At 39.5% G+C, this 22,852-nt stretch overlaps 1 protein-coding gene across 1 annotated transcript in view; it reads left to right on the top strand.

The window, feature by feature from the left end:
- Positions 1-7,931: 7,931 nt before the first annotated feature.
- The window catches only part of adarb2 (adenosine deaminase RNA specific B2 (inactive)), a 158,735-nt gene continuing 143,814 nt past the window's right edge, over positions 7,932-22,852 (top strand). Inside the window, exon 1 of the mRNA XM_061666961.1 lies at positions 7,932-8,061. Coding sequence (XP_061522945.1) covers positions 7,959-8,061 — 103 coding nt within the window. The 5' untranslated portion in view covers positions 7,932-7,958. The remainder of the gene's footprint in view (positions 8,062-22,852) is intronic.

Here is a 22,852-nt window from a genome sequence, read left to right as displayed (position 1 = left end):
AAGTTGTAATATTAAGTAGGCAAGATGATCTCATCAAAATACAAAAGTCTGCTTCTAATATGTTAATTTGAAATCCATCCTGACAATTTATCTTCAGAAACGCTCAAATCCCACTTTCATTCACTTCCTCTTAAAGGACTCATTTGTTTCCTCTCTCATGTATAATGACATTCATATTATCCCTAAATGCTGACCCAAGTAAAAAAAAAAAAAAAAAAAAAAAGCTATTCCAGAGCTGTCACTGCATCATCTTTATCTTCACTCTCCAAATGTTGGGGTCAGCCAAGACTGACGCTGGGCAGACAATTCTCCCAAAGACTTAATGTGATTAATGGGTGTCAATTAAGAAGGGTGGAAGAGAGGTTGCAGAGAGGAGGGGAAAAAAACAAGCCATTCAAAGGAGGTTGTAGCTAAAGAAAGTGTGGCACAAGAATTTATCCCCCACTAAAAGTGTACTTCAGCAGATGGGCCCGAGAGGGCTTCTATTGCAATATTTGTCCCATTTGCCGCTGTCTTTACATTCAGTGAGAAATGTTAGGTTTATTAAAGAAGGTTTGAACATTGTAACTTTGCCTTTCTTCAATGAGAGACAAACATTTCTAGTTTGTGTTAAGTTAGCACTGCCACTTCTTTCCCGACAATTTTGGGGTTGCTTAAACAGTTTGAGTTCATGAAATTAAGAGTACGTTCACTGGTGTTTGAAAATTAATCACCAGTAAAGGTTCAGCCACCCAAAAATATTTAGAATATTCTTTTGCCACAGTAAATTTTGGAAATAAAAACAATCCATAAAAGCTTTATTACTTAACAGGCAAACTAACTGTGATTCTGGTCAAATGTGGCCTTTTTTTACATCTTCGGCGTCAATGTCAGCATTTTTGTGGCCTCTGACCTGTTATTGACTGAAGACTCATCTTTTAGTCAGTCTCTTTCAGTTGTTTGTATGCACATTAAAGCCGCCCACAGGACTGAATGGGGAACTACATTGATTGGAATTTATGGATGTACAAACGTTAATGGCTCTCATGATGAAGCATGCCTGCTTTGGCATTTGCCAGATTTGTTACTTTAAATCATGAGGTTGGTGTTTCCGTTCATGAGGGGAATTTCTTTCTATTAGAATTTAGAACTTTGCATTTTCAGTTTTCATCTCGTCTTGTGTGTTTGTGTTGACTTCCAGCTCTTTGTGTTTTTAAAAATATTTGTTTTTTTCCCTCCCTCTTTGGATTTATGTGGATTTGAGCTGCAGGTGTGGCCAGTCTTGCATGGTGGAGTCTGTCACCCACAATTACTTACCCTTAAATAATCTTAGCGGCATGTTAACATCAGTAGAAAGTCCTCTGGTATATACTACACACACGCACGCACACACCTGCTTGAATTCATTGCCTTTACCAAGACAATACATATTCCTTTTTTAGCAGCACTGTCATCGAGGTATTTAAAAAATGTTTGCTATTTTGATTGTATTTTAGTGGTGTTCTTAATGAGAGGTAGTTGTCTCTAGAAACAGGAATAGGGCTACACTGACACACACACACAAAAATAACCTGAAGGTATCATATTATGACAAAAACATGTACATCGTTGTGCATGACAAATTCACAAATAATTAAATAGTCATTGTTTTGCCACAAAATATGAGCAGTTTATTGTGATTGTGCAAATGTTCATGTCAGTGAAAGAATTACACAGCCCTAAATCATATCTTTTGTGATCTAATCTACAAGTATGGTTAACAGATATTTTATGATATCACCAGATTAATATATTGCAGTTCTCTCAAGAGAGACAGTGGCTGCTGGCCTCAATCTGTTGACGTTATGTTAGTTTGCAGTCACGTCCGAAGAGCAGCAAAGTGAATGTGTTGGGGAGATGAAGGTGCACGTTTCTCCCAGCTGCCCGTCTGAACACGTGATAAGACGACAGCCAACTAATCCCCTTCACCAACACCAACACCAAAGCTCCACCTTTGGAAATAGCAAACTAAAAGCTTAAAGTCAATATACTCCCAAAGACTAATGGGGAGGAGGCTTCCCAGGCTTCCATCTCTACAACCTAGCTGCAAAGGTTGATAAGGAGACACAAATAAATCCATCGAGTAAAAAGTAATTGCATTTTGTTATATTTGTCATATTTTTATATTTAAAAGACAATGAGGGCTACATGGACTTTCTTATTTTGTTTCCACATGAGCTGGTAGTTAAAATGTCAACACTGAATGTTGATCCTCTATGGGAATAAAAGTGTTTTAATTAATACCACAAGCCACTGAGACATTACATTTAACTGTATCTCAGTGCTAAATGATTCTGCTGAAATAAAATATACATAAACAAGCATATAAAGTGCAGCTTATACAAACCAACAACTGCATGATTTACATAAATTAAAGATTCCATCTTTACTCCAAAGTGAAGTCCAAATCAAATGTGTAGTAAATGAATGTGTATAAGTGCCGTACTGATTGGTCTCCTTATCGTAGATCACAGGTGGCTGATTTGATGAAGGGGAAAAAAGGAGAGTTGTCACCATGCGTTTGGCGTCATCTCAATTTGAAATCTCTTTAATCCATAGATATGACATCAAACGAAAAGTCTAAAAACAAACATTCAGACATGCCTGGATTTGCAAGGCTTCATAACAAAAACACATTGGTATTTTTGAAGTTCCTAATAAACCTTTAACCCTCCATCACATAAATTATTAAGCACAAATGAACATGTATTAGCTTGAATGATTTCAGACAGTTGAAATTGAAATCCTGTAAATTGTATTTAATAGCTCCCACTTTCATAGTCTTTCCACACATCTGAAGCAGACAAAGAGTGTTTGAAGCATATTTGTCCATGTCTTGCTGAGATATAGCATGCTCAGTATTTTTAATTCATCACCAATCACTAAAAAAATCATGTCACTTACAGAAACAGTAGGCATAATGGTGTTGCTACCGATGTGGTTATTGTGCCTTTTTTAAATTTTTTTATTTTATTTATTTATTTATTTTTAAAAGATGTCATTGACATGACATTTTACATTAACCCAAAGTTTAAAATACCAGGGACCTTCCCCTAAACGTCGACTATAGCAAACTGGCACCTCGTTTCATATGATATTATGATATCAAAGCCTTTCCTTCACAGGTAACACCTATGTAACATTATAGTCGTCACACATCATGTTATTCTAGTCAGTTTTGTTTATCTTCTTTTCTTTCTGTTCTGTTCTCTTTTCTCTGTCTGTCCCCTCGCAAACCTTGCACTGTCCAGTTGCATTTCCAATACATATCAAAACAACTGCAGAGGGGGTATTGCAAAATCCCTTGTTGCACAGAAACTGTTCCAGCATAAAAGGGTATATAGCTCCAGGATTCAGCATGACCATGCAGCTGAACAGGACAAAAAGCAGAGGAGACACCGTTCGGGCCGCTATATCCTGAGTTCCGCCTCCCCGAGTGTGCTTGTGTATGTTTAATTGCAGGTTTGGACAGAAGGCGTGTTGGAACCAGACAGCAGCTGCACCTTGTCCCACTAATTAGCAATTGCCTTTCTTAAGAACAAACTCCAATCCAAAAACATTTAGGAAAGTGCACAAAGCATTTTAAATGCTTACAAACATACTTAAGACTGCCTTTTGCAATGCAAAGAAAAAGGACAAAAATAGCGGGGAACTGTATTCAATTGAAAATAATGCACATTTCCTCTTTCAGACAAAGCAGGGATAGCGTCTGTTGAAACTACACAATATTGATTGATTGATTGAAAGTGTCCTTGCTTCAAGCTGTTTGTCACTCCCAGTTAAAGTTCACTTTAAAACTGAAACATAAAACAAAAGACAATGAAACATTGTATATTTAAACACCAAAATGTTCAACCTAACCATACGTTTGTCTAAACAAAATCTGCTATTTTAAGATTAACATGTAGCGTGAAACGCAATAGATGGGCTAACATAACTTGGCATAGATGTCACATTAAGTCTAAACCTGTAAACGGCTGCTTCAGTATTATATACACATGTAGCAGTAACATACAAACAGAGCCTACAATACAACACTCACAGGCATATATTCTCTCTGCTTTGTGGGATCAACAAATCTTCCCAGGGGTTGGGGACCTTCTCTGCCTCTTCTTGCTGTTATGTTTCATCTCTTCCAGTAGACCTCAGGACTGCCTAGCATGTTGTGGCACAACGTAGTACTACGCTCACGTTACGCATTTCTATATTCAGACTTGCCGTTAGACTGTAAAAACTCATAAAAAAACGATCACCTAAGAATTCTCAATTATAGTGGGAGCGTGAACGATGAATCGTGATATAGCGCAGGCTCCGTTTATTTCAATAATTAGAGTTTTTGTGTTACAAAGTATGATGTACAATTTATTGCGAATAATAATTTTTGTCACACTTTTTGGTCCAAAATCACAAAATGTTGTGTTTGGAAATGTAGTCAAACACACCCTATATTAAATATATAAATGTATAGAATACTGGTGGATACATTTAGGAGTGATAGTATGAAACGGTAGTCGAAGGTTTTTGGGACACCTTGCATCAGTGTAACAACTACTGACCTTGTTGTACTTGTGTGTTTATGAATGTAACCTGCCCACCGAGCCTGTTTTCCGTTATCTATGTGCCCTTCAGGCCCCAGCCAGCACACCTTCATTACTGCCCCAGATAGTGGCATTGGCAACTTGTCACTTGTATTGATTTCTCTTAAACTGCAATTTACATGGATATTTGTGGGCGTCCTAAGGGCAGGCACACGGCCCCGACACCCTCGCTCTCCTCGCTCTTCTGCCTGAAGGCCCGGGTGAAAATGTTTCCATCCAATAACAGTGCCTCAAAGTGACTTTTTAGTCTGACATCAGCAAACATGTTGTGCTGTTATTTCTGCACATTCGATCCTATTTTTCTGTTGTTATTCAGTTTGACCATTAACCCTTGATGAATGTTAATTAAGAGAAGTTGCAGTTTTAGGTACATGAAAATGAAAGAGAAAAGAGAATAGTGTAAACAACAAATAGTTGTTTGTTGTTGACACTATTATATAAATAGTTATGTTTTGATGAGGTTTGGACAGTTACAAAACCATTACGGTGATTTCTGAGCGCATGTCCAGCAGTACCACGGTGCCTCCTCTGCACACCCACCTGACCTTCCGCATTAGAGGAACTAAAATAATAACCTCCAGCGAGGCGAGCTGAAAATGCTTTCTGAAAGCCCTGACACTCTACTTTCACACAACAACGCCAAAATGTCACAATCTTCAAAGTTTGCGGCTACTAAACGCAGTCCACGCTGTCAGTGGAGTTTTGCCGTGCAACCTCTAGGTTGCGTGCAAATGTCTGAACTGGATTAACAGATTACCAGCTAAAGATGATTGGCAGAGATATAGTTGTGGTTTTACTAAAATCACTAACTGTTATGAAGAATTTAACTACAGGTATATTTCATTCAAACAGAATGTCAGCGATATATATGATGTAACTGATTTGTTGCTTAAGGAACATGGTTGAAAGAACATCATTTCAAGCTTCCTTTGTACAACATGGAAAGAAATCCATTAGGCCTTCAGAATTTACAATAAAGAGCAATGTATTTCAAATCCATAACCTCGGAGGACAAACATATAAGGAGAGGAACGCTTGTGTTCAGAATTGTGCACTGCATCCTTCCCTCTACCAACTCTTAGTTTCGCTGTACTTATTAGGGAATGGCATTTAAAGATAGTCAATAAACCGAGCATTAGTAGAAGTAAGAACCAACTTTCAGTACGCTATATGTTTTGAAATGCAAAGATTCAAAGTGAGTAAATTTGTGTGTGGTTCTGTCAGTTAATGTGCAAATAAAGACCACAACCTCCAGAATCCTGACTTTGATATTGTTTTGAAAATGTTTAGTTTTATGTTGTCTTGTTGTCCCCAATCAGCTCCATCCAACCACTCATGCCTTGTCCAGGTGTGCCTCGTTGTCTTGTCAATGTGTTTGTATTTAGTTCCCTGCTTTCTTTCAGTCTTTGTTGGATCATTGATTGATCAATTGAGATCAAGGGAACTGGAAAAACCAGGGACACCAGCGCCATGGAGCAACAATGTCAATGATGCAACAGATTGAGTAAAGCAAGATATTTCCCATGCATGGCCCTATTTAGAATTATTTGATGTTGTGGGCTCCAAGAGTGATTCAGTTTAGCTTTAAACCCAAAATCTTCTGGCATTCAAAAATTCTGTCTAAAAATACATACAGGAACGGTTTATTTGCTCAGTTTTCATTTGCTAATTTATAAATTCATTTCAGTCTGTACTTTTTTTTTTTTTAACTTTGACTTAAGTAAAGGAGTTGAATAAGTAATTTTACTTTTTAACACAAGTATCTGTACTTAAATAGAGTATGAATACTTTTACCACAACAGACTCTATCCCAGCTAACTTTGGATGAAAGGCACACCCAACTGGTCACCAGTCAATCACAGGGCACACATAGCAAGAGATAATCTTTCGCACTTGTATTCACACTGTCACTGTGAGGGAATTCAGATTTTGCTACCAGCTTCTTAAGCTACCTAGGAACTCTTGTGGAATGGAACCCAAAACGTCTCGTATTCACACTTTAAATTCTTCCAAAGTTTTTAATGGACTGGAATTAATGGACCCACAATCCTGTCTGAAATCATCCCCCACCACACCGTTACTTAAATTCTCGTACATAAAAAAAACAAAACAAACAAAAAACCGCACTCACACAAAAGGAGAGGACAATTACAGATTCGATTTACATACATTAAAGAACAAACACACAAACGATGCCATGGTGTGCGTTTCTGAGGTTTACATTATATTCAGTTTCGTTTTATGCTATGTCTCGTTTTCTTGCAACCATGTTGATGTCGTGTCTTGCATCTTGGTTTCTGTTCTCACCAGCTCGGTCACTTGTGTCTACCAATTAGCTCCCTCCAGACACTTGCGTCTAGTCCAGGTGTTCCTTGTTGTCTCGTCAGTTTCTTTGGATTTAGATCCTTGCTTTCTTTCAGTCCGTGTTGGTGCATTGTTGTCAGATGTCATGTTTACATAGTCCTGTCATGTTTTTTGGAGTGGTGAGTTTGTTTACTTGAAATTAGATTTTGGACTTTATTTTTATTTATTTATTTTTTGGAGTAAATCCTGAACTCCCGCCTGCCTCTCTGCTTCCCTGCACTTAGGTCCACCTTTTGCTTTAACACCACAATAGCTTGCAACTGCATCAAAAACAGCAAAATGTACATTTTAAAACAGGGAGTTACTTTTCAGTCACCCTGTACGCATACAAGTACAGTTTAAACTTGGTGATGTGACTGTTAAAATAGCAAATTCCACATTAAGGACAAAATACTTGAAAATTGAGGTCTCGTCATGAGCCGTACTGCTCCCATTATCCCTGCCAATGTGACGTCACATCTGACCTTCCCGAGGCACAATGAAGCTTTCCTGTACGGAGGAAACAAAGTATACACACAACTCAAGTATGACGTGAAATGCCACAAGTATTAAAAACAAAGGCGCGGGTGATTAAGGGGGTGTCAGTATATGAGTGGAGCTAGTGATGTCACACCTCCCAGGCAGCCACGATTGGACCCTAATTAGAAAGCTGGCTGAGGAATAGATAGGCGTCACGCGTGTCCTGCTTGATTGAATCCACAGCTGACGCCTAAATTTCCACAGAGGCAGAGAGCACTGAAAAACCGCACTAGTGATGCTGAGCGCAGAGAAAACGGTCTCCTCCACAAGCGGACTTCCAGCCAGATGGTTGTGATAATAGGAGCTGCTTAAAAAAACAAAACAACGCAGCCTCCTTTTTTTTTTTTTTTTTTTTTTTCTTGGTTGTTGTTGTTACGAGGAGGGGCAAATAAAGGAGGCGAAAGGGAAGAGTCCGGCCACAAGTCTCAAGTTATTCCGACGAGTCGTTCCAAAGGGCAGATGGCGTCCGTACTTGGGAACAACAGCCGCGCGTCGGGGGCTCAAGGTGGCCAGGTTAAATGCAAGCTGAAGAGGAGGAGGAGGAGAAGATCCAAGCGAAAAGGTAGAAAATGCACAACTTTTCTTGCACGGTTTTTTTCCCCCCTTCTTCTTTCGGTTTGAATGAGCCAGTGGGGAAACTAAGGTCGCGCGCACCTTGGCGAAGCATCGGAGCGCGGCAGCCGGGTGACCGTGCGCCGATTCAGCCTCTCTGCTTCTCTACTGCGCGTGTCGGTTCAAGTTGGCATCAAATACGTTTGAGAAACATACAAACAAGATGCTAATGATAGTTGGGAGGGCAGAGGAGCCTAAACCTTCATATCGTTGAACTCCCAAGTTGCCGTTTCATCCCCGCATCACCCATTCAAGGCAATTCGTTTTAATTCCTCCGTCAAAGTGTTTTTATGGTTACCACGACAAGCTTCTCTTCTTTATTGTTAACGTCGTGATTGTTTTAATCTACTTTTTGATGCAGTTACAAATGAACCGACGTCTTCATCACACTAAAGTTATATATGCGGTTTGTTTCCGTTATTGACAAATTAGTTTAATTATGTGAAAAATCTTAATTTAAAAGGAGTATAAATCATTGAAAACTACGCAAAGATCTATTTATGTTCATCTCTGGGGGGAGGGGGGAGGGGGGGGGGAGACCACAAATAAGACGACGTCAACATCGGGGCTTTGTGGCCAATGCTGCTTGCTGTCGTCTTGTCACAATATATGAACGTTTACAGAAAGAAAATGACACAAAGTTTTTTTTTTTGCAACTCAATGAGGATTTGTTGGCATAAACTAATTTGGGAGTGATCTCACCCCGCCCCCCCAGGGATTTATGTCAAATCACCGATGTAATTTGTGATAATTACGAAAATATTTTACATTGCCAATTTAATTCATATGAAAATAGCTTTTTTTAGGGGGAAAAAGATAAATGATTGAATAAATACCATAAAAATGTATTAATGTGGAACACTATCGGGCGTTCCAAGCTGTATATTACCAAACCCACCCCCCCAAAAAAAAAAAAAAAAAATTAAAAAGGTTATACTATGGAATAACAGTGATAAGTTGTGCTGATTGTAATAATTTTTTTATAGATGCACTTTGCTAACCAAGAGTGGACAAACGGAGCTTAAATATAATTTTCTGGTTGTATGTCACCTTTAAAACCTGCAGGGACATGTCTGTCTGCATTGGTCCTTGTGTTTAACCCATTTTATCATTTGGAAAATAAATATTTTCATGGATTATTAAACCTTTTTCTTAGATGTGTTCTATATTAACAAAAATCCTAAATATCCAACAGGCTTTTGTCCCATGTGGGAAAAATATGCAGTCATACAATATTAGTAATTTACACACTATACGTTGCTCACAATGGAAAAAGTAAAAATGACTATTTTCAGGATACTTGAGAAGGTGCACATATTCGGCATGAGTTACAAAAGTGTGACATTTAAAAATGTAAGTGCTTGAAAAAGATTCCACCTCAAATGCAATAAATAATTTTGGCTAATTAGCTCAAACTCATGAGCACTCAGAAATATGGATTTATTTATTTTTTAATTTTTTTTTTGCCACTTTGTAATTATACTTTTAGTGGATGTCCAAATAAAATGACCTCATTGATTAGATGTTTATGCTTCCCAAATTCTGACGTCATCCTACTTGAGGCATACGGATGAATGCTTCGTGTGTTGACATATCCGAATGCAACAGAATGTGTAACGAGCTTTCAGAAACACTTAGTACATGTCATCAAACTGCAAACACATAACTGCACCTCATTTCCATAACCTCTTGGTTTTTAATAGCCCAAGTAATTGAGACAAGGGAGACAATATATTAAAATATAGAACTGAGGCAAATGTATTTACATAATGGAAATGACAGAATTGGTTCCAGAACATTAAGCATTGCATATGAATAGCACACACAGCATACACATTAGCTGACAGGCATTCATAGTGTGTTTTCCGAGGACTAATTTATCAGCACTGCTGATTCATTCTGATAACACGGGACATTAAGGCCCAGTTCAGACATCCATTGTAAATTGAGTGTGTCTTTGGGAAATGCCGATAGCCGCTGACTCCTCAAAAGCTTGCGAGAGGACGCAAAGTCAGTACAGTCCCAAATTCTTTTGCAATGAAGATTTTTGGTTATTCGGCTGGCAAAATGAATGTCCTGCGTCACTGATTTTTTTTCCATCATATAAACTTGACCAAAAATTACCCATAATCGTCATTGAGATTTTTTTTTAAATTTTATTTTATTTTCCCCATTCATACAATTATTTTTTTATCTAGCCTTAGCAGTCTTTCTGTCTGCAGACAAAATACCAAGTGAGCATAATCTTCAGATTTCATAGTTTTTATCTGTGGACCTGAAGGCAAAAAAAAAAGTCCTAGACGATTACCTCATGGCATTTGAGGCTTAATCCTTTGAAAAGGCTGCGGATTATTTTGTAGATGGGTTCATATAAACCTACAGTAAGTGTGATTTCAAGAGTTTGAACTGATTTATAACCTCCTGCTGTCTCTGTTCATTTGTTGGCTCCTTTTCTTCAGAGGGTTATAGAAGGTTTTTAAAAGTGGAGCTATAGTCATGATTGGTACCAGTGCTTCCACTTTTCTGTCCACAACCGAGCCGCCGCTACCTGCCCATACTGTTCATTCAATGTTAAAATGCTGCCGGCAGCTCGGCATTTGCTGAAACTTAGTTTTCTGTTTTTAACCAGAATGATTCGTTGCCTGTAAATTTAACACACTGCTGGGATTTATGGTTGTGCTTGTCTGGAATGATTCTACCATGTTTCTGTTACAAACATAACATATATGACAGTCTGGTGATATACAGGAACAGCTGGGTAAAAAGTGCCGCGCCGCCTGTTACAGAACAACCCAGGGTGACTGCCTGCCAAATCACATCTGTCAATCTATTCCATCAGTATGACATGACCTTTTCCCCACTTCCCGTCTCCTTTTATCTGTGGCATATGGACCGCATATTTGTCTTTTATCCATAGGGTTTTTTTTTTGGTATCAAACCAAACGTACCATCGAGATTTATAGACTAATATTATTCTTTTACAACCAGACTTATCACCCTGCACCCCCCGTGTACACAGTACAGTAAATCAGAATATCATCAACGCAGTGCCCGTTGAGGGAAATGTGGAGGTGTTTGTGGTGAGGGGAGTCGGAGCCGGGCAGTTGGTGGGTTTGGGGGACATAATTCATGTTGCAATTATTGTTTACACTGCCTCCGAGTGAGAGTCTGTAAAGGGGTCGAGTGGAGGACGGCAGGTGCCGGGCAGAGCGAGCGTATGGGGGTCATCGCTCTCTCAAGAGGGGCCACAGCCAGGGCCATTAATGGGGGTGAGTGGCCTCACTCTCTCTGACACACAGGAGTTGCTAAGGTATACAACCAAAATTAATATTTGAGAAATTGTCAAACACAGAGATATATTTTGAAGCTTGTATGAGTTAGTTTGTTGTGAAAATAATGCTGTATTTTATAAGCCATACTTCCTGACTGACTAGAAATCTCGATTGTGGATACAGCATGTCGGCCGTGTTTTTGTGTACGTTAGGTAGTGCGGGGGCATTATGAACACAATCCATAATAATACGCAATCCATTCCGGGTAGCTGGTTGACCAATTAATTTCAATTTAAAGCACCTTTTCCATGGAAATTGAAATCATCCGTTAAGTTTAAACCTGTCACTATCATAAAACCTTTATTAACCGAACAGGGGTGTTGCGCCTTTTAACCTTCTTAAATGGTCCGCCAAAAAAAAAAAAAGGCTCCAACCAAAATGTCTTGGTTTTGTTTAAACATGTCTCGCATCTAATTTAAAATATTGCAAGTCAATTTGTTGAGCGTACATAGATGGGAATATTTGCGGCGCAATACTGACACCTGCAGCAGTTTTATAGGTTTTTCTTGAACTAAATACCCAAATTCTGCCAAAGGCAGAATTTGCCACAGGTTTGTGGTGTTGCTTCATTAGGGATACACTGTTTAATTAACCGATGCCTAACATTGTTGGTTGTGAAACGAAAACAGGAATATATATAAAGAAATAAAAAGCACATTGATAGCGGTTGTCTTTGTTGTTATTCTTCGTTATACCTTTGACTACATGCTATTTTACCTTAGCATTTGCCTCCTCAAATTCCTGAAAACAGAGGCTTTTGGTATTAAATAATTTGAAACTGCAGCATCTTAATGTGAATATCAATGTAGCATGAAAATAAAAATGTGGCACCAACGCAGCTTCCAGGAGCATTAATAGTCATTTCTGAGCCCTTCAGATGGAACTTTGCACGGGCACGAAACTCAAGTGCCTGGGGCCAGATGTGGCCCGTGAAAGCGAATCATGTGAGTCGACTTCATCGACTTGCTAAAATACCAAAATTGAAAATTGTTTTCACCTTTTAATAACGTTGAGAATTAAAAGCCCAGTTTTCATTAGCTTCTGATTTTAAAACTAGTTATTCTTCAAATTGTTGTATTTGTAATACGAGTCGATTATACATGTATATGGTTTTACTCATAACGGCCCTCTGCGGTAAACCATAACTACAACGTGGCCCGCAATAGTTTGACACCGCTGCGTGTAGTGGAAGGTGCTAAGCTACAGAAGGCTAGCTATCAGTCCTTTCCTTCACAATGGCCTTGTTGCATGAACTGATGAAGCCTGCTCGGATGAGGCAAAACGTCTTCTAAGACAACCAGAATAATCCAGTTACATCTTATAAAGTAATTGTCTCACTGCATATTCTTGCTTACATCTTTTCCTCAATCAACTCAAACTCTTGAGTGTCAAATCTGCAAGCAAATTGGCATAAATTGCTTCCCTTTATAAACTGTACACTGCAGTAAACACATGGTGTCTGCTGAGGACTGAATGACTGCCTCGATAAATAGCTTCAAATGTCACTTGTGAACAAAGTATAGATATTCTCAAAGCCAGATAACATGGCGCTGAGACTTCATTGAGAAAATGCCAGCACTCCGCTTACAATACTCTAAATAGGACTATAGTGGGGTGATGCACTGCTCTGAGTCCGAGAGCTGTGAGGGGGAAGAGGCTGTGTGTGCGTGTGTGTTGTGATGCTACTGGTAAAACAAGCATTCACAAGGTTATTTTTTATCTAACATGTCGTTTAATGCCAACCTTTTCTTCAGACTGTTATGAGTTCAGAACCGTTTCCAAATGCCGCAGTATAGTTAGGATCAGTAAAACCTGATATGACTTTATTCCCACCACAGGGACTGTAGGTGGGTAGACGTTAAATAGTAGTACAGTACGGTTTGAGTCCAAAAAACAAACAAATAAATAAAATACAAAACATCAAGAAATAATATCATCCTACGTAGTGGTCTTTTTGTACAATGTGCAACGAGAGGGAATAAAACTGCACCCCCTGTAAGCTATATGCCAAAATCAATGACGCTGTTGTATATTTTAATTAGATAACATTTATTATCCATGATTGTATTATCTGCTTGTCTCACATTGGCTTGGTCAGCCATCAGTACACCTGCAATCGACGTGAATGGCCCCTTTCATAAGATCTTCGGTCACGAAGAAAAGCAATGAGTGGCCTAAAGTAGATATTACAACATGTTTGAGTTGTTTCTGGTTGTGTTTTGTGCCAGGAAAGATCATAGTCACACAAGTTGTGTGTTGTGGTGAAGAGGGGGGGAGAAGGTGCTTGTGGGTGAGGGGATACATTTCACAGATGGGAAGCTCCCGTTTCCGCCCTGAAAGGCTTTTGTCACGTTTCTTTGTTTGTTTGTGCTGATAAACACATTAAGTGCTGCGACAGAAACACCGCCGGCATTTATTAGGTTAATGAAGGTCAGCGGCAATAGAAACAGCACTGCACTCGTTCAGCGTGCTCATGTGAATTTACAGATGCTTCCTGATCAAGGGGACCAGCGTTAGAATTCTGCAGCTTAGGACACAGTGTCCTCTAAGTGACTGAACGTTTAGCTGAGGGAAAAATGGTTATTACTACTGACTGTGGTCTCTTGAGGACAGATGATAAAATGACCCAGGAGAAGAAATGGCAAAATACATTAGCATAATTACTAATTATCTTGTAATAGTCCCTCTTGGCTTTTTACAGTGTGGTAGTCAGAACTTCAACTTAAAGTTCAGGCAACAACAACAACAAAATTGTTGCAGCAAATGGTGAAATGCTGCAGTCAGGTTGTGAAGAATGAATCACACAAGTAGAAGCACAGATGCAGACTTAAAACCTGTAGAAGATGACATTAGATTAGTCTGTTGGTTGATGACACTCAGAGTTGGAGAGATAAGGGCATTACTCACATCTCTTAGAACCTGTTGCACTTGTTGCTATGACAACAATACATAGAAAGCGGTTGCGTTTCATCAATCTGTTCTTAGTTGATTTTTAAACAATGAGCCATTTTGCGCATTTGACAACTGAATATGCAATACCACTTAATTAATGTAAATCAGAACGCGTGTGTCGTTTTCCCGCATGTGGCAAAAGTGATGTTTCTGGGTGTATTCTTTCCCTGGCATTTGTACACCGCATGCCGGTGTGTTGTAGTTCACAGTGAGCTGTCAGTCTTCATAAACAGAGATGTATCACAGCAAGTCAGCAGCATTGTTGCCAGCCAGCTGTGTGTGTGTGTGTGTGTGTGTGTGTGTGTGTGTGTGTGTGTGTGTGTGTGCGCACGCACATGCGCACTCTGCCAGAGACAGTAATATTTCCACAGTGAAATAGTGAGAGGATGTGCCTCTAAGCAACCGTCAAAAGATTTTGATGTTCTGTTACGTGCTGAAAAACTGTTTTTTCAAAAATGAATTTGTTTCCTGCTCTTTGATTTATACTTTCTTATTTTTGGCCTTTTTTTTGGGGGGGTGATAGGATAAGTACTAGAAGATTGATCAAAAAGCTGTGTATGCAAGCCTGTTTTTCCTACTGCTTGACAGGCTTTTTTTCTTTTTTTTTTTAATAGATATTTGTACTTTTGTGCTATGGTCTTTCATATTTGTGCTTGTGCATGTTAAAAGCCTTTTTCATATTTGCTATTTAATGGGATAAATTATTTAATTTTTTTTTTTTTTTTTTTTTTATTTATTGCATGTGTAGTATAGGAATAGTTGGGACTATGTATAGCCTGCCTACCCAATCAAGATTGTGACCTAACAGCTAATTTACAAAAATACCTCCACGTCATGTATCTCCACCCATTTGGCAGCTGGGCTGGTGGAAAGAAAGGTGGGTTGGGGTGCGTGGTGGGGGGGACACACGAACAGCTGGGGTTTTCTGGAAGGATTCTGCCAGGATGCTCTGCTGCTCCATTGTCACGACCATCTTGATGTCGTCCACATCTTTAAATAGGTGTACTTTTAAGCTTAGGATAGAGAAAAATAAATCACAAGTTGCCAGGTCAGGTGAGTGGGGATGTTGCTCCAGCATGGCGATATTCTTCTCAGCCAGGAACTGTCGAATGCTCAGGGCATTGTGAGCAGAGTCATTGTCGTGGTGAACAGCCATGAGTTGTCTTGTCACAACTTTCGCAAATGCCACAGAATCTCTTTGTAGATGTGCTTATTGATCATTTGGACCTGTGGCAAGAACTCTCTGTGGAAGATGGCCCTAACATCGAAGAATGTCATCAACATGACTTTGACTTTGGACTTCGAAAGCCTTGCTTTCTTTGGCCTTGGCAACTTTGGGCTCTCCCAAAGAATGCTATGGATTTGGTCTCCAGGTTGTACTCGAAGATGACTCATCACCGGTCAGAGGTGGGTAGAGTAGCCAAATATTGTACTCAAGTAAGAGTACTGTTACTTTAGAATATGACTCAAGTTAAAGTAGTCCTCTATATATGTACTTGAGTAAGAAAGTACAGTCAAAAACCTAAAACAAAACAAAAAAGAGCATGGACGTCAAATAAAATTAAAAAAAATATTATATGGGAATCCACACACACCTGCCACTATTTCAATTTTAAACTGCGCAAAAACCAAGAGCCTGTGAATTGGGCCCTACAGAAACATTTGCTTTATTCACTTAAATGACTGAATGAAGAAGCTGTTTGCTGACCAGACTTGAAAATGTGGGTGTGTGCGAGAGCGAGAGAGAGAGAGACAGACAGACAGACAGACAGACAGACATTTGCAACTTACTGCATGTTTTTTTCTCAAGTTAGAAGTGGGCTGAAATTTCCACGTTTGGGCAGTTACAATTTAAGACTACACAAAATGAAAAAGCTGTTGTTTTTTGTAGTCTGTAAACACACGCTCGGGTTTTTTGTTTTTTTTTCCCCTAAAATGAGTCACTTTGATTGGCCAGCGAAGGGTGTTAGTGCCGTCATGTGACTGCCTTGTGCCGTCTGATTTGTGAATTGAAGTGATCACGTTGGATTGATCTGGAACAGTGGTGTTGCGCCTTTTAACCTATGTGGAAGTCGAAGTCTAAAAATAGATCGTGCACACACTCATGGATAAATAAAAGTAGCGAGCGGCATGTCGATCATTGTAACGGAGTAAAAGTATCGATTCTTCTTCAAATAAGTACTCAAGTAAAAAGTGTGGTTCATTCAAACTACTCAAGTACAATTTATCCAAAATAATACTTGAGTAAATTAAATGCCTTACTACCCAGTTGTGTCACCAGTGATGACTCTCCCGAGCAAGTCTAGTCTCATTCATCTCATCACTCACTCTGCTCGTTGCTTGACCACCTGACACAGAGGATATGAATATAAAAGCATGTGTTAAAAAAAAAAAAAAAAAGTTAGTTACATACGCCAGAGCAGTGGTGTCAAACATATATCCTGCAGGCCAAAACCGGCCCGCTAGGGGGTACAATCTGGCCCGCAGGATGAATTTGAAAGTGAAAAAATACAAAAAACATTGTGGTGGTGGGAACTAAGGATAACTGAGACTTATCATACTCCTGTAAAAAAATGGAATAGCAATAATTCCTAGGTCTTCATAAGTTGATTACATTTTAAAATGCAATACAATATTTTAATTCCAAATACCTGTGACGTAAGGTTTTGTGCCTTAAAATACAGTGGGTATGGAAAGTATTCAGACCCCCTTAAATTTTTTACTTTGTTATATTGCAGCCATTTGCTAAAATCATTTAAGTATTTTTTTTTCCTTGTTAGTGTACACACAGCACTCCATAATGACAGAAAAAAATGAATTGTTGAAAAATTTGCAGATTTATTAAAAAAGAAAAACTGAAATATCACACAGCCGTAAGTATTCAGACCCTTTGCTGTGACACTCATTTATTTAACTCTGGTCCATTTCTTCTGATCATCCTTGCGATGGTTGTACACCTTCATTGGAGTCCAGCTGTGTTTGATTATACAGATTCAACTTGATTAGGAAAGCCACACACCTGTCTACATAAGACCTTACAGTTCACAGTGCATGTCAGAACAAATGAAAATCATGAGGTCAAAGGAACTGCCTGAAGAGCTCAGAGACAGAATTGTGGCAAGGCACAGATCTGGCAAAGGTTACAAAAAAAAAAAAATCTGCTGAACTTAAGGTTCCTAAGAGCTCAGCGGCCTCCATAATCGGAAATAAAAATATGGAAAAAAAGGAACTGAAATGATTTTAGCAAATGGCTGCAATATAACAAAGAGTGAAAAATTTAAGGGAGTCTGAATACTTTCCATACCCACTGCACAATCAGTGTGATTGTTATTGTGCACACATTGCAGATGACAAACTGAAGCAAATATTCTAAAGAAATCTGAGGTTGTTTTGTTCATATGAAATATTTTTCGTAATGCATTTGATTAGATTCAAAGGAAACCCCCTTTTTTTACAGTCTCTATTATTATATCCGGTATGGTAGGATTTTAGTGTTCCTGCCCCTTTGACATCAAATTAGGCATTATGTGGCCCCTGAACTACAATGAGTTTGACATTCCTGCTCCAGAGCGATTACATTGAAGGGGAGAGCTCGTAGGTTGGGTTTGAAATATCTTTTGGTAACACCAGTCCTGGAACCTTTATGACGCCTCGTAAGCGTGCACATCTAACAGTTCTGCCTGTACTGCCCCGTGTATTAAGAAGGCAAAACATTTCTCCAGTTTATGATCCTAATTAGCTCTAACAGTGCCATCCTCCCCGAGTCATCATGCCTGGAGACGCGCCAGATCATTTGACGGCCCACAGCCCAACACTTTCATCCTCACCTTCGCTTTCACATTCCTCCTGTTTCATTCTTGTTTCAACGCACACATTTGTATTATTGTCCCACAGCTTGCTTGCATGTATTCACAGTAGGCTCGCTGCTACTGTGAAAAAGAACATATTTCATGAGCAGAAAATAGGTAGGGGTAGGGTGTTAGAAATTATGCCAGGAAATGTGTTCTCCTGCCATCTTACCGCAGCACATTTGAAAATGAAAAAGCAAAAGTATTGTTTGCATATTTCTCATTTGGTTGAGTTTGCTCAGCAGTGATGTCATGCCTTGGCCACATGACAGAACATGCAGCCACCTCGTCTGGTGTGCTGACATTGCAAAGACAACACCGATACCCCACCTCTTACCGAATAATGAAATTGGATGAAGCCGCTTAACTGTACACTGTCCCTACTCTTCCCATCAGACTGGGTGCCTATTTGAGATAACATTAATGAAGGGGACTTTAGGGAAGAATAGACACTTCTTCCTGCTGACTGAGAGGGGCAGGCGCTGAGGGCGTGGGGCGCTCACTGCATCTATTTCCATTAATGAGTATTTTACAAGAGGGCCTCTCTTTAGGGATCCCACCGGAGGTCAGAGAGAATCCCATGCCTCAACAAACTCCAAAGAGTACATTTTATCAAGTACTTTATTTATTTTTTTTTAAAACAGTGGTACCTTGCCTCAAATCAATTTCCCAATGAAGTGAGTTGAAATTACGTTAAACTGATAAACCCCATAATTACACCCATCCATCCATTTTCTGAGCGGGCGTGCCGGAGGCTATCCCAGCTATCATCGGGCAGGAGGCGGGGTACACCCTGAACTGGTTGCCAGCCAATCGCAGGGCACATACAAACAAACAACCATTCACACCTATGGGCAATTTAGAGTTGTCAATTAACCTACCATACATGTTTTTGGGATGTGGGAGGAAACCGGAGTTCCCGGAGAAAACCCACGCAGGCACGGGGAGAACATGCAAAGTCCACACAGGCGGGGCCGGGGATTGAACCCCGGTCCTCAGAACTGTGAGGCAGACACTCTAACCAGTCATCCATCGTGCCGCACCCCATAATTATGTGCTTTTAATAAAAGAAAGCAGCACAGTATTATTTAAAAACATACCAGTGAAACCGAATGTAAATAATGTTTGTAGTTAAGCTGACAACACCAACACCAATGGCTGTATTGTTGTATTTGTGCCTTTAAGGGGGGTGGCCACCTGAGTGACATCAGGGACTTGACCAGTTAAACTTCGTGTGAGCGTTCAGACTTGAGTTTTAGCATTCACTAGCTGCTCGTGAGCGTTCTCTATTTGTAATGTTCAGTAAACCGCTGAGAGTACCACTGTGGCTTTCCTTTTCTTTTCTTTTTTTTTATTTCACTCGGAGTATGTAAAGCTCATTTGTAAATCAAACTCGAACAAGTTACGTAAGCCAAGGTAACACTGTGTTTCTACTATACAATTTTAACTTTTTATGGTTTCACACAGCAAAGGCTGCGAGCTATAACCTCATAGAATTTGTTTTAGTGTGGGGATACGAAATTAGAATTAGTTTTTCTCTCTCTGATTGTATTATCATTTTGCTGTGAGACAAAGCAAAATGTCTGTGTTCAGAGGAGTGCAAATTAAGTGCCTGTTCATTTGTATGTGACCTCGCCAAAGGAGAAATACACCACTTCTTAAAAAGCCGCCTTCAGATTGTCTCCTTGCATGTGAGTTTTAATAAATTGTATCTTATTATATATTGTCAAGTGTCTTGTTTTTTTAGTGATTATATTTTTCCCTAAACAAAGCACAGTAAAAGTTATTTACCATAGTCCTCGCCGTGAGGATGTGATGTACAGAATGTGGGCTTCGTTCTTCAGTGAATAATGTATTCCCACATTGGAATACTTCATTCTGTGAGAAAAGTCACAAGTTGTATTTGACTTCTTGTGCTTCAATATGTAAATGAATTTGATGGCTGGTGTTAATGTTAAGTAAATGTTAAGTTTCTAGATCCATGACTGCTGGAATTGCTTTATGGCAGATTAGCCCATTGATAATGATTGTTTGATTATTCTCCTCACCTTTCAGTAGATCCTTTCTCATCAAATCGATTCCAGCACCCTCTAGAGTCTCCTTCTAAGAGAGGCCGACAGACTTCTCTTTACAAATCCTTAAAAAGTATTAAAAATCCTTGCCTGCATTACCGCTATCAGCTTTTCAGCCCATCACCTCCGAGTTAGGACTGATGGCCAAATTGGACATTCATCAGCCTCCGGGCTGATATGTGCACTGCAAACTATCCTGTTTTCCAAGTTTGTTAACAGTCACACAGCATGATGTTTATTTCCTCTTTTCTGCCCCGGTTTTGATTTGTACAGCTTGAAGTGATGGAGCGTAGTAGATGTTTGCCTTTGCTGAAAAACTACGAGTTCCAATCACCCCTCCATGGCCCTTGATAGCTCAGAATGTATTTGGTTTGGGCCAGATAAGGGCTGAGTATACATCATTTCAAATTCATTTGAATTGTTTGTACATACATGGTGCTTTGGCAGGTTTGCTTGCAAGGGTTTTGGTACGGTGGTTAAATCCCTCACCCACTTTTTCCTTCTGTGCTTTGGGGCTGCAGCATTCAATGATGGGTGAAGGGTGTTAAGGAGCAGAGGCTATGAAAGTTTCCTTGCATAAAGGACAAAGAGTAAGTCATGACTCTTGGTTGCAAAACGGCATTGTAAACCTATTCCACTACATGTATTCCACATTTAAACACAAGCTTTGCTTAACTCGTATGTGTATTACTTTCCCTTGTCTATACTTGCGTTGAATGCACTGTGATATGAAAATGAAAATGTCAAACTTTGCTACTGTTAACCCAACTTCTAGTCTCATTACAGGTTTGGGGAAAATATTTTCATGAATGCTTTTATTTTGAAAGAAACAGTTTTGTTGACGGCATATTTTTTGTGCATGGGCTCGTTCTCGATGCAACAAACTCTGATGTGCACGTGCGCGTGTGGGTTTAATGGTAATGGCACCGACGACAGCAGTCATAATCCTGCTGCTATTCTTGCTGACTGCAGAGAGCCAGCGCTTTGTTCTTGACTCCTATTAGTTGATGAAGCTTAATTAGAATTTGAATAGGCCATCAGTTGGATAAGGAGTGAATTGCTCACTCGTGTACTATATGTGTGCCGATACTTATGTGGAAAAGAGTATGCGCGAGAAGGTGCGGGGGTGCGGTGTTTGCATTCTCCAACAACACCACAACAATAGAGCAGCTGCCCACAGGTCAAAGAGGTCGCTGTACTGGCTATTATCTCCTTGGCACCTCCATCCATCCATTTTCAACACCGCTTATCCTGGTTAGGGTCACGGGACACTGGAGCCTATCCCAGCTGACTTCGGGCGAAAGGCGGACTACACCCTGAACTGGTCGCCAGTCAGTCACAGGGCACATTCACACCGTCACTGAGTGGGAACAGGAACCCACGTTGCCCACACCAAAGTCAGGCGAGTGTACCACTACACCATCAGTGACTGCTCCTTGGCACCTGTTCCAACTAAAATAATTTTTCCAATGTTCTGAGGCTTAAAGCACCAACATGACAAATACTTCAAATAATATACAGACAGCATCGAAGCCTTGGCACAGGTCGTTCTGAAGTTGGAATTTCAAGCACCTTATCAAATAATAGGTTAGATAGATTGTTTCTAATGAGTATCATGAGTGGACGTTCCACGCTTTAAAATAGGAATGGACATTGCAATCGATTAATCCAGCCTTAAGAATTTAGTCAAATGTAGGTAGAGTAGCCAAATATTGTACTCAAGTAAGAGTATTGTTAATAAAAATTAATAATATGGGAGTCTGTGTGTGTGTGCGCGCGAGAGAGAGATTAAGAGTAGAGCATGGCACATATCCCCAAAAAGCATGTTTTTCAGTGATTTATGACCATAAAATGGGGCTGATGTTGCCAGATGCACTGCCAAAACAACAATCGAAACATCTGCAACTTACCGCAATGTGTTTTCTCAAGTGAGAAGTGGATGGAAATATCTGTTTGGACAGACGCGAGACAAAAAAAAGCTGTTGTTTTTCAGAGTCTGCAAAGTAAACACGCGACGGTTGTTTTTTTTTTTTTTCCCCCAAAATGAGTCATTTTGATTGGGTTTTATTTGGAGAACTGTGTGAAAAACTTCTTCTTTTCATTTCCTCGAAGTGAGGTTCCATACAACATATGTCTCCCATTACTTGACAGCGGAACCGTTCAAATATGTACTAAAGAATACTTTAATATTGTTTTAATTTCTTTGTTTTTAAAGTGTATGGGAGGAGTAAAACTATAAAATAAAAATAAAGTTTATATAATCTCTTTATCGCATATTGTCACCCATCATGGGTGGGTCTGGAATGTTTCCTCTGCGACAAGTGGTGGTTCATTATCGGTAAAAGGATGACAAATTAAATGATTAAAAAGATGAAGCTTTAAGATCAATTTTGAACATTCAAACTGCTTATGAATGAATGAAACCCAAACACCAAAATAAATTTTCTCCATGCCCATTTTTCACTTTACAGTGATGTACTGAAATTGTATCTAAATGCAGATGTTTCCTTAGTATCAGTTTGTTGGATATAGCTTCT

This window comes from Phycodurus eques, chromosome 21 (assembly GCF_024500275.1).
Source record: "Phycodurus eques isolate BA_2022a chromosome 21, UOR_Pequ_1.1, whole genome shotgun sequence".
Lineage (NCBI taxonomy): Eukaryota > Metazoa > Chordata > Actinopteri > Syngnathiformes > Syngnathidae > Phycodurus > Phycodurus eques.
Note: the sequence above shows the minus strand (reverse complement) of the source record. Positions and strands in the feature narration are given on the sequence as shown.